At 38.6% G+C, this 12,404-nt stretch overlaps 1 protein-coding gene across 1 annotated transcript in view; it reads right to left on the bottom strand.

Moving 5' to 3' along the window:
• Nucleotides 1-4,308: 4,308 nt before the first annotated feature.
• Nucleotides 4,309-12,404, bottom strand: part of CHRNA7 (cholinergic receptor, nicotinic, alpha 7 (neuronal)) — a 37,414-nt gene continuing 29,318 nt past the window's right edge. Inside the window, exons 4-9 of the mRNA XM_010009845.1 lie at nucleotides 11,874-11,953; nucleotides 10,533-10,700; nucleotides 9,954-10,148; nucleotides 8,585-8,671; nucleotides 7,812-7,921; nucleotides 4,309-5,218 (exon numbers count right to left, since the gene is read on the bottom strand). Coding sequence (XP_010008147.1) covers nucleotides 4,700-5,218; nucleotides 7,812-7,921; nucleotides 8,585-8,671; nucleotides 9,954-10,148; nucleotides 10,533-10,700; nucleotides 11,874-11,953 — 1,159 coding nt within the window. The 3' untranslated portion in view covers nucleotides 4,309-4,699. The remainder of the gene's footprint in view (nucleotides 5,219-7,811; nucleotides 7,922-8,584; nucleotides 8,672-9,953; nucleotides 10,149-10,532; nucleotides 10,701-11,873; nucleotides 11,954-12,404) is intronic.

Raw genomic sequence — 12,404 nt, 5'->3', positions numbered from 1 at the left:
TCCCACCCGTCCACAGGGCAATGACATTGGATGTGCTCATGTATAAACTCCTAAACCATAACAGCTTTCAGTCTGCATATTAACCAACCAGATGCTGAGAGCAGCAGCAGAGAGCAGTCCAATTTTAATCCCCAAACACAAATGCTTCAGAGGTGGAGTATGTGCGATGGTGTTTATACACAGTTTATACACAGTGCCAGGAAACTGCCTGGTGTGTGCTGAACTAAACCTGTCTGACTACGCCGAAGTATGACAGTAAGTCTGACATGGTGTGTCCTGCTTCTCAGCACTCTAGGAGGGAGGGTAGGCATGTTGGCTTGGCAGAGTGCGCACCCATCAGGGTGATCCTCACTTAGGAATATCTGACGTTGTGAACCGCAGCAGGTCTTACCCAAAGACAGATTGGATTCAGCAGCAACTACATGCTTGTATGACTTGGTACATTAACCTTGACCAAACAGGTCTTCATTAGTTGTTTCGTACAAGCTTGTGGAAGCAATAAGATAATAAAGTCTTGGGCTTGGCAACCCTTGTTTTTTATTACTGATACATGCTCAGTGGGATGTTGTGAAGATAGAAGACTTTTCAGGAAGCTGTTTGAACATGTAGGCAGTACATCTCGTCTGTCTGCAAAAATTACACTGACGTCATTTCCCCATCCTGGGGGTATTCTGCTGGTTAGGTATATTTTCACCAGTGGCCAACAAACAAAATGGGCAGCTGTCAACATTTTATTTGGCTGGTATGGATTTGTGTTTTCTCTCATTTCTCTCTACTATGTTAATACTGGCATCAAGGCCATTCCAAAACTTACGTGGTATTTCAGTCCTCCTCATTTAACTTTGATTGCTTATGTAAGACTGAATAATGTTTAGTGTGGGACTGGTTTACTAGGAGGACATGAATGTATTTTTAATTATCAAAGACCTTTGTTATCCCATACAGATATATCCACAGACATTTTTCTTTCTTTTTGTGGCTGTTCATGTACTCTACCACTTGAACTTGTTTCCATCTTAGCACAATGAGAAAGAATCAAGTTTCTTGATCTAAATCTTTTATTCGTACTGGACTGAAAAGGTACTGCATTTGTTATATGACAATCAGTACCTGACAGATGTAACATCTCTTTCTAATGCCCCTTATGCCATGTTTCTTAATGTAAAAAATAGTATAACAAAGGGAAACAAAATCTAGGACTTTGGTTTACCTTCTTTTCTTGTTAAAGAAGGCAGAAAGTTGAATTGACACAGGTTACAATTACATCCTGCAGCTAAAGAGAACATGGGGAGAATTTAAAGAAACCTTTAAAAAGAGTCTTACATAGTATTACCTATTCCTATATAAAATAATCTTTTTAATACCACTTAAATAATTTATCTGTATTTAAAACTGACTATTTAAAATTTTACATTTGGAACTTTTTTGGCATTAACACTTAAATAAATTTTTTTTAATATTAAAAAGTTATTTAAATATTCAATACAATTCAATATTTAAAAAAAAACCAAACAGGAAAAGTAATATACATTGTTCACACATAGTATTGTACATGACAGCTGAGCTCCACAGTGAGCTTTTGAATTTGTAAGACAAGTCATAGCTTAGTTGTGGTGAACCACTTGCTTATCCTCTCTCTGCACTCTAAAGTTTATAATAGATCCTTACCATTAATACGTTGTCTTTAATATTATGTACACATACTGTGCACAGTGTTTTAATTTCCATCTCTATGCCCAGAATTGTAAATAATTGTTATTTTTCCAGCATTTAGATCAAAATACTCTTTAGCACATACACAAATATATTTAAGACACACACAATTTGACAAGAAACATACCAATTTTGCTCAGCTCAGTTATAGGAAAAATTAACTCATAGATGCAAAATAACTAAGAAGTTGTCGCTGTTGTATTTAAAATTTATAATAATCTTATCACCAAATGTTTACAGGTTGCATTAACAGCAGGAAGATAAGGATTCGCCTGTCCCTGGGTGCATTTTCATTAATGCTGCCAACCATAAAGGCAGCAGGGTGGGCATGACACTGGTGTCTAACAGCTGCTTTGTCTAATACCTGGTACTCGCTGACGGTGTTGCAAACTCAGTCTTACAGACTGGCAGGACTTCACTAAGCAGTCTCTAGGGTTTTTTAAGCATAGGCGTGTCTGTCATTGGTAATGAAGTTTACTGTCAAATTGCAATTTGTTTTCTCCATCCTTCGGTAAAAACCTCCTGTATTTAGCAAGATTTCTACAGATACTGTAAATGGATGCTGGTGGAAAGAGGGGTACTCTCATGCTTCCTATATTACACGTGTCATGGTATTGTGATTGCAGCAGTTGTGTCCTGTTGTACTAGGTAGCCCCCAGATGTCTTTATTTCTCCTTGAAAAATTCTTTTCCAAGAGGACCCTGAAACTTTACAAAGAATAAATGGAACATGTTGTGTAGCTACTTAGGGATACTTGCAGAAGGAAAAAATACAAATGTAAATCAACATTTGCATCAGGAAGCCTAGCCTAGAAACATTACTCAGAAGATAAGCACATGCCACATGATATGTATAGTTATTCACAGCTGAACAAAACTCAGATTTCAGGTTTTGGACTCCTAGTTTCCTATTCATGTGCAATCTACAAACTAGAAACTATTTGCAGGAATTAGTTCATGGCTAATTCTTAGTAATTGTTCCTGAAAATACAACTTCTTCACAGATCACTCTAAGACATGGTTTCAAGATGAAATTTTAAGAAGGATTTGAATGCTTTGCTCATGTCTCTGCTGTGTGAGATTCTGAATGAACCTTAGGAAGACAAAATTCACAAACTGTGAGAAGTATCCTGCCTTCCTTTCACTCATCCTCCCTCTTCTCTGGGGTGAAGGTACCTCAGTGAGGTGTTTGCTTCTGTGATGGACTGTAACTGTGATGACTCTGGGCTTGGTTTACATGAAATATGGTTATTCTGCTCTCAGGGTTGCAGATTCTGAGAAGAAAATTGTTTCCTAGGGAGAATAAGCGTTTCAATCACTTTATTTTAATTCAGCGTAAGAGATGAACTGAGGATTGAGTTTATTTCACAGTAAAAACATGGTACAACAACAGGCCTCCATTTGCGTCTGTGAAGACCTCAGCCAAAAGGTTGGGGTTCTGTAGGATAAAGCAAGCAGTCAATGCTGAAGTAATCCTCCCCCACATCTTTTACCACGACTATCACTGGTCAGGAATACTGGTGCGCCAGCAAGAGACTAATGCAGTGAGAATTCTAAGAGCTGTTCTGTGCACATGAAGTTTTAGGCCCTGGTATTCTCAGCTCAATCCTTTTCATTAAGCCATCATGTGAAAACTAAGCATATTTTGATGGGAGAATTTCAGAATCAGAAATAACATAAAGTGATGAATTATTAGTTTTGCCTTTGCAAATGTTTGTCTAGACTTAAGAGAATTTGTATTTAAGTCTTAACCTTTCCTTGGACATACATGCGGTGTCTGTATGTATATATAGATACAGTTCATAGTTTCTATCAGACCCAAGAAAGCTGTACTATTCCTTAGTGCTCTTTGGATCATAAACTGAGCAGAAAAGGTGCAGTTTTCTTGTAAAGACACGTTATGGTGACTCAACAGGAGGAAGTCTAGAAAAGGTTAAGCATACAGTAGATCACACTCTTAACTTTTTTAATTAAAACCTTGATCTCAGGATTTAATGGCTTCTTTTTGCTTTAGAGTCTTCATTTATGCTTACGCCTGTACAAGAGACTGAGTGTCACTTTTCCACACTGAAATACAGTTAACAGTAGAGAGACAAGTGTGTGGTTTGGGTTTTTTTCCCTGGGCGTTTTCTGGAAGTTTGGGGTTGTTTGGTTGCTTTGTTGCTTTGGGTTGTTTGGGGGTTTTTTTTAACAAGTGAGAATAAAGGCATCCTTCCTTTTCTTTTTGATGGTTAAAAAGGTCATCGGTTGAAAGAATGTCTTTCTGAGGAGAAGGAAGAAGTAGTAAACGCTGCAAAAATTACTGTGAAGCCTGCTTAAGAATTCAGGCCAAACACACAGTTCAGATCCAGAAAGATAAAGAAGGACAAGTTATGTGGTGTATAATTTTAACTCTCGGGTTCCTGGTGTGTCTGTAAAATGCATGGAGGGAGTTAAGGGTCTGACTGGTTATGAGTGAGCGGGAGAGCTACATACCACAACTCAGTAAGAAGCAGTAGCTGAAAAGCAAACTATTTCTCCCTTTCTCTCTGCTGTTTGAGCTTCCATTTGGATTTAATCCTCTCCTAAACACAAGTGTTTATGATCGCTCATTCAAATAGGACCACCTTCTGTCTTTTATAACAAAGTCTGGAAGAAGTGACATTTCTGGTGTTGCCTACCTGTTATTTTGTAATAGGCAGTTCAAAACTATGTAAGAGGTGGTGGTGCAAATACCCTGTCATTCTGAAGGGACTTCCAGCCGTGTTGCATCAGTCCCACAAAAGAGTGGTCAGAGGAGCTGTGCACAGGCAGCCCAGGGAGAAATCCTTGGCTTTCCTTCTGAAATGGTGCCATTCTTCCAAAATGAACTCGGGACCAGAGTTGGGGGGACAAAAGGAAGCGGACAATGAGAAGCAGTATACTCATTAAAAACAAGCAAGCAAACAGAAAACCCCACTCTTATTTGCTACATATCATACTTCAGAGAATCAGATTGTAGTTAGGAGTTAAGCAAAATCTTTAGACACAGCCTCTACAAAGTTTGGTGCTGACATTAAAATACCAATTGTACAAATGATTGTGAAGACTGAAAAAGCCATCAAGCAGAGCCGATCCACTACAGAGGCTGCAAACTTCCATTCACTGCAGATGGCTTCCTCTTCATCCTGGTCTCTGAATCGGTTTGCAATGTACCTGACCTCTTCCAGGATCTTAGCCAAATCTGGGTCACCTTCAGAGGGGTGGCCACTGTGTAGCAGGTTTTCTTCATCTGTTGGTGAGCAGGTCATCCTCCCACAGATCACCCCTGAATCAGTGGTAGGCGTGCAGTGAACCCCTTCCAGCCCCCTGAACCCAATGTACAGCATATTCCCATTACTGGATTGCTGTGCACTCAGAGTGTTCATCTCCACACTTGATAGGCTACCTCGACGCTGATTATGTTGACAGGCAGGACGCACTTTGTCTTCCCCTGGTCTTTTCATCCTCAGAAACCAAGCACACCAGTTGAGAAGGATGATTCTTGTCTGAAAGAAGATTGTTGAGAATAAGCATCTCTTCACATAGCCATTGTCCTTGGGAACTATTGGTATTTTTGCAGCCTGGGTGACTGTCTGGTCCATGATCTCTACTTAGTCTGTGCAGGAGTTCTAGAAAATGGCACCAGACTTTTCCAGCTGATTAATTTGTCAATTGTGGAGGCTGCTTTCTTAATTCTAGCAGTGCTATTGATTGTCTCAGGCTAACTTATTGCTACTGATGGGAGCCTCTGTAGAGTTGATTTCTCCTTACACTTGAATAGGAATATGGCAACCTTTTCCACCTTTACTAGAAGCCATGAACTAAAAGAAAAACCATTTACTGAAGTTACTTTTTAATAGTCATAATAGTGCTGCTTTAGATTGTGTTCAATAAATTACCATTCTTTCACTCATATTTATGCTCTAATATTAAATTCACATGACATTATTGTTTGGAGAGGGCTGTTAAAACAGATGCTATACTGGACTGGACCGAGCCACCAAGCTTTACAATGATTTGGGTCTCTTCTCACGTTGTTTTCATAACAGGTGAATGCAGATTTTAGAAAACAGATCTGCTTTTATCATGGAGAAAAGATGGGACAATTACTTCGTTGGTTTTTTGTTTAGAAAAAAAAAATCAACTTTGCAAATTTAATCAGTGTGTATCATTTTACTGTTTTCAAATTGCCTTAATTCAGCCTTACAGAAAGTGCAGATGAGCCACAGTTCCAGTTCAGATGCAGGCTTCTGTTATTTATTTCAATCAGATTTTAAGAGCTCATTCCAGTGTTTCTTTTCCAGAGCACTAATGAAATACTATTGTGTCGTATAATACGCAAATCTTACACTGTAATTAATATTAAATTTGGTCCATTTATTCTGACTATGGATTGCCACTCAGAGTTGATACTATATCCAGGCAAGTATCCCAACCAGAGATAGATCTTGTCCTCTTACTCTATTTACACTATCAAGCTTCAGCAAGAAGGATAATATTCCGTTAGCTGAGGGCTTGATCCAAAATCCGCCAGTATCCAAATAATGTTTAATTGTCTTCAGCTTCTTAACACTAAAGCTCACTCCTCTACCTCAAGTACTCTGTTTTCTCAGGATGTTTGGCTCAGTACTAAACATTTGCCCCTTTTAGGTCATCAAACATATGTCTAAAGATATACACCTTTGAGTCTCTTAATTGAAATTTATTTTAAAGTCACCACCCAGAACAGGCCAGGGAATATCTCATTATCTCTTGTCTGCAGGGCACTGCTGTATGTGATAGTACCTCATTGTTCTAGAGAGAAAAAAGAAAGGTCTTTCCATTTGTGTTAATGCCTGAGGCTGCCGTGAGCTGGGTGAAGTCAGGAAGAGTGGACGGTTAGCTAATGATGCTCATCAATATTTAGTAATGCAATATCAGTGTAATGTTCGTTGTAAAAACAACCGTTCATAGAAGTACATTATGAAAAGAATGATAATGCTTAGAAAAAGACTATTTTTTCTTTGCTCTTTACAGATACTCTTGACCAGAGATGTAAAGATGAGGATTTTCAGAGCAAGTTTCACTTCTGCTTTAACAGCCATCTTTAACAAGTGCTTTTTAGGCTGTTGATGTTTCCATATGCACAGCAGCTAAATACATAGCAGTTGCGCAGTTGCATCTTGGGGTGGAGTATTTCATGCATTTAAAATCTCCATCAGCACCTTACTCTTTCCTTCTATTTGTTTCACTTCTGATGTCTACAGCTTATTTGAAAAGCACCTTCATTTATGTATTTAGTTTTTGGCAAAATCCTGAGTTACTTCTAGCTGCTCTGAGAGAGATTTTGAATATAGGAGCAAGTTGAGGTATATTCATTCTGTCTCTCACACACACACCCTCTAAGAAGCCAACCACATAAAATGTATCAGGACATCTCATTTCTGGTAAAACTACTTTTCAAAACAAAATGTTTAGGAAGGATTTACATGTTTTTTACAGTAAGAATTAAACATAGGATACAAGCTACTCTATTGCTTCCTTGATCAGGACATTTGTGCAATTGCTCTTGTGAGACCACACTTGGAATACTGTGTACAACTCTGGTGTCCCCAACATAAAAAGGACATGGAGCTGTTGGAGCAAGTCCAGAGGAGGGCCACGAGGATGATCAGGGGCTGGAGCACCTTCCATATAAAGACAGGCTGAGAAAGTTGGGGCTGTTCAGCCTGGAGAAGAGAAGCTGGGTGGAGACCTCAGAGCAACTTCCAGTGTCTGAAGGGGGCCTACAAGGATGCTGGGGAGGGACGCTTCAGCAGGGACTGTAGTGGTAGGACAAGGGGTGATGGGTTTAAACTTAAGCAGGGGAAGTTCAGGTTAGGTATAACGAAAAAGTTCTTTACTGTGAGGGTGGTGAGGGGCTGGCACAGGTTGCCCAAGTAAGTGGTAAACGCTCCATCCCTGGCAGTGTTCAAGGCCAGACTGGACAGAGCCTTGAGAAGTCTGGCCTAGTGTGAGGCATCCCTGCACGCAGCAGGGGGTCTGGAACTAGATGATGTTAAGGTCCTTTCTAACCCTAACTATTCTGTGATTCTATAATGAATGAAAATCAAACCTTACCCATTTAGGCATTTTCCCCCCATCTGGATCATGATGATGGTATTGTAGAACAACAACAGTGACAATAACGGAAAGGCCAACAATAATCATAGTGCTGGCAAAATACTGAGCTGCAAAATAAACAGATAATTACAGAGATATACTTCAGCTCATGCTGCTTTGTAGCAATAAGGGATGTTTATAGACATGCATACATAGTGTTAAATTCTTTTTCTAGTTTAGTGATACACATGCTACTTCAGGTACTTACAAGAGATTTCTCAAAATCAGAGTAAGCAGCCATTCCTTTGAGCGGATAGCCAGCCTTCAGGAATGGCTTTGTGGAGCTGAGCACCTGCCTTTGCTAAGCAACCTTGAAAAAACCTGTCATCTAATTTTCTTTCACCAGTGTTGTAGAGACTGGCTAGTACTTATTTTGAAAAGTTTCTCTTTCTGTTTGAGCAGTTGTAATGCGAAGATTTACTCATGGTTACCTCTGTATTCCTAATGTCTGACCAGTTGTGTTGAAACTGCAACAGCTTCTTCTGTAGAAAACCAACTCGTTTATGCTTTCCTAAAATACACACAGATTCTCTATTTGTTCAGAGGAGAGAGCATGGAAGTTGTATAGGGGATCACACCCATAAAAGCCTCTTATGAGTTGCCCACATTTCTCTAATTCAGTTGCAGTAGGCCATTGTATAGTTATTTGCCTTACTGCTGGCCTTCATGCAAAGTCACTGCACCTCATTTGACAAAGACATGAAAGTGAATAAAAGTGGTAGTTAGCTTACCGATTAAGGGCACAGAATCAGATGTTGCTGGCATTATTTCAGCCACAAGTAACATGAAGACAGTGAGAGACAATAAAACTGTTATACCTGAAAGATAAACATGACATATGACATTAGATTGGTAGCCTGTAATTACAAAGCTGTAAGCAGCAGCAAATGAATCTGAAGGAGTGCTCTTCGCAAGATGCATTCCCACTGTTACCCCTGCACCAGCATGTTAGTGGTACTCCTGTCCTTTCTTGTACCACCTCAGGTTCAGAATAGCAGTGCTGTGAGACTAGTACCAATGCTTGCAGAGATGTGCATGTTCTTAGATCCTTGTAACTGTTCAGCTTTTATCACCATTTGCTAATTAGCTGAGGTAAATCAAAGTAATTCTTGCTGCTTGCTTGCTTGCTTTAGAAACATGGTGTGATTTTGAGTATTTAAGCATATGACACTTGATTAATTGGCATAGAAGCTACAGGTGGTGGGGCAATGTGTCATATTCCTGAAAACCAGATTTGCTGTCTTGGACAGACTTTGATATCTTTTGATATTAGCTGTTGGGTTCTGCACCTGGCTATGCCCCAGCAGTCCTTACCATTGATTTTTGGAGTTTGACTTCTGTTGCTCAGTGATGAGTTCCCATCTTTCTGGAATAAGACTCAGGGCTAGTCTTAATTAATAAGGAGCCATTCATTGTCAGGTGGAAAAAGGTTTAGGAATAAAGAACTAATCTTCAAATATGGGGAGGGACTTCTTGATTAGGGAGGCTCTACTCAGTTAAACCATGTTCTGGAGAAATGTCAGTTTTGTTTCTACCTTTTACCAGGTACATCAACTTAGTAAAAGCCAGTGCATTTCCAGGTTTGTATAAGGCAAAAAAGAGGTATGAACCTCCATCTTAAGGATCAAGTACTTAAAGTCATCAGATTTGACTCACAAACCAATTCACTATAAAAATTGTAATAGTAGCAGACAGAATCATAGAATCATAGAATAGTTAGAGTTGGAAAGGACCTTAAGATCATCTAGTTCCAACCCCCTGCCATGAGCAGGGACACCACACACTAAACTATGTTGCCCAAGGCTCTGTCCAGCCTGGCCTTGAACACCGCCAGGGTTGAGTCTTTCTGAGAATGCACCTTAGGCTCTTAATACAACTCACTATTAAAAGGAAATATTAATTTCATAACTTCAGTGTACCCTAAGCTGAGAGCAAGCTTCACCATCACACAGCTTCACCATCAAACAGTAAAAATAGCTCTGGAGCCAGAATACAGCACATAAGGTATCTCCCCTTGCCTACTAAGACTATTGAAAAAACTTTAAAAAGGGCAACTTCTTTTGATTTGGTCATATTTACAATATCCTATTAAGGATTTACCTAGTGAGATCTTTTCTCCCGAGTCTGCTGGAAGCAGAAAAACTAACAAAGCAAGTGCCGATATCAGTACACAAGGAATAAGAAGATTGAGTCCGTAATAGAGAGTCCTACGTCTCATAGTTACTGTGAATGTTACATCTGGGTATGGTTCTTTACAACATTCATAAAAACTCTCAGTTCTCTTCCCAGGAACTCCTGTGTAGGAGGGAAGAGGAAGAAAAACATAAATTAATGTGAATAAACTGTATATTATGTAGTGATTGTTCTTAAAAAGGATAAATGTTTTATCTAAATTCTAAGTTTCACTATAGATAAAACTACTTTAAGCCTAATTCCCAATCAAGTAATTTTTGTCAGATAATAAAGTTGGATAAAAGATACCAAATTCAAGTGGCAGTTTTGTCACCTACTTTTTTAATGTTGATTTTCATCTTACATCTCTTCTCAGAGTTTCAAATGTCACTAGCTAGGTAATTTATTAATTTAATTTCTATCTTCATTTCCCAATCTATTCCATTCATTTCAGCAGTGGAGGCAAGGCTGCAAGTTCACAGTGTGAATAAGAAATCAAGAGCTTACCTACTAAATCCCATTCTCCATTTGAAATATAACCAGATATATCTGCTTCTTGCATTTGTAAGTCCAAGGACCAGCCTCCGTAAGTCCAGGATCCAAACTTCAGGTTACACTTCTGAACATCAAATGGAAACCAGCGCACATCTATGTAGCATGAGCTTTTAAATATGCCTAGATTGGATTTTAAACAAGAACACTTAATTTAAATGCTTGTTCCACATAATTTCATGTAAATTTTGTAGCCAGACCTTGTTCTACATTTCACCCTCTGATTTTCACTTGTAAAGCATATTTAATCTCAGTTATGTCTTGACATGTGAATAGCAAAAGTCAGTCACAGAAAAAGGAAAGAACCATTTACGTGGTGATGTTATAAACTGTTTTTTTAAACTACATTTCCATTTGGCACATGGTGGGAGAATATTTAGAGAAGAGCTCAGATTTCTAGATACTGCATTTCAGAAAGAAATGAAGCAGAATATTTAATCTGTTTCTCCTATTTCTTTTACTGAATAAAATAAGAAATCCTGAAAGATTATTTGCCATGCTGTTAGATCTACACGATCTTGATTTATTCAGGAAAGCTAGCTTCTTTTTTATCACTTGTTGAGTCAGGCCCTGACATTTAGCAGCTTTTGTAATTGAGTTGAAAAACCCCCACCAAATGGAAGATCTTAAATCAAAAGAACAACAGGCAACCGCCTGAAATCCTCTGGGGATCTTAAATGGGGGAAAAAAAAATAGTTTGCCTGGAAAGCACTTGGCTTTATTGCTGTACTTTCTAAAATTCAGATTCTAGGATAAGTTAATTCTAAGATTTATACCAATTGAGTTTAGGAATAGAAACAGTGCTCCACTGCGGATATCAAGTAAATACCAAACAGACTCATTTCAGACTAACTATATATTGATGAAGAACCCAGCAGATCACTTCAAATAGAAGATACATCCAGGATGTTACTAAGCATCTTACTGTAAAGTTAACATCTTAATAGAAGAGCCAGCTAAATTAAAGAAATAAATTTTTATTGAGAAGCATTACCATGGCTTTAAGAAGCAATGTCTTTTAATATTGAAGGCTTTTATTTTTTATCTTCTTTCCTACTTCCACACGTCTGAAATACTGCATTATGATGGAAGAATTCATAGAATTGCAATAAACATGTACCTTTTATGGTGTATTTCATACAAAGGTGTTAACTATTTAAGTCATAATGCAGCTAGGCTTAAATATATCAGATGATGCTAGCTAAATAAAATATCTGAGAATTTGCTTCAAATTTGAAACCACACCATACATACGTAGTCCGAGTTATCAAAATTTATGACATGGAAACAGCCTACCTGGTGGCAGATACTGGCAATGTCCTGAAGAATTGACTAAAACATTAGTGTGAAATGTAGCATCAAATCTTTCATCAGCACTAGAACGGAAGAAACAAAATGGGTTATATGCTCTTTGAGTGGCTGAATACTATCTGAGACAAATCCATTCTTCATAAAAGGATTATTTCACCCCCAAAACTTGACAGCTTTTCTCCTGACACCAGTTTTCTGTGGCCTCAGATACTGATAATATTGGATTTGTACCTGATGAACGACTCTAAGTGAAGGTAAGCCACCTCATTGCTGCTTACCTATCCCTCTACATTCATTACAGTGCCTTGGCTCGTACCGATTTCCATGTGGAAAGTAAGTGCTTTTAAAATACTTCTCAAGCAACTGTATAGAGAAATCTGTTTTCCTGCTGTCTACATGAACAGCTGTTAATGACTCCATGGATACTTCAGTGTCTCATCCTACCCTTTTGCATGGGTGAACGTTATTACTACGTGCCATACATAAGACTGTTTAATGCAGCTCCAACCGCCATTG

The sequence above is a fragment of the Nestor notabilis genome, unplaced genomic scaffold (genome assembly GCF_000696875.1).
Source record: "Nestor notabilis isolate BGI_N333 unplaced genomic scaffold, ASM69687v1 scaffold7962, whole genome shotgun sequence".
Classification (NCBI taxonomy): Eukaryota; Metazoa; Chordata; class Aves; order Psittaciformes; family Psittacidae; genus Nestor; species Nestor notabilis.
Note: the sequence above shows the minus strand (reverse complement) of the source record. Positions and strands in the feature narration are given on the sequence as shown.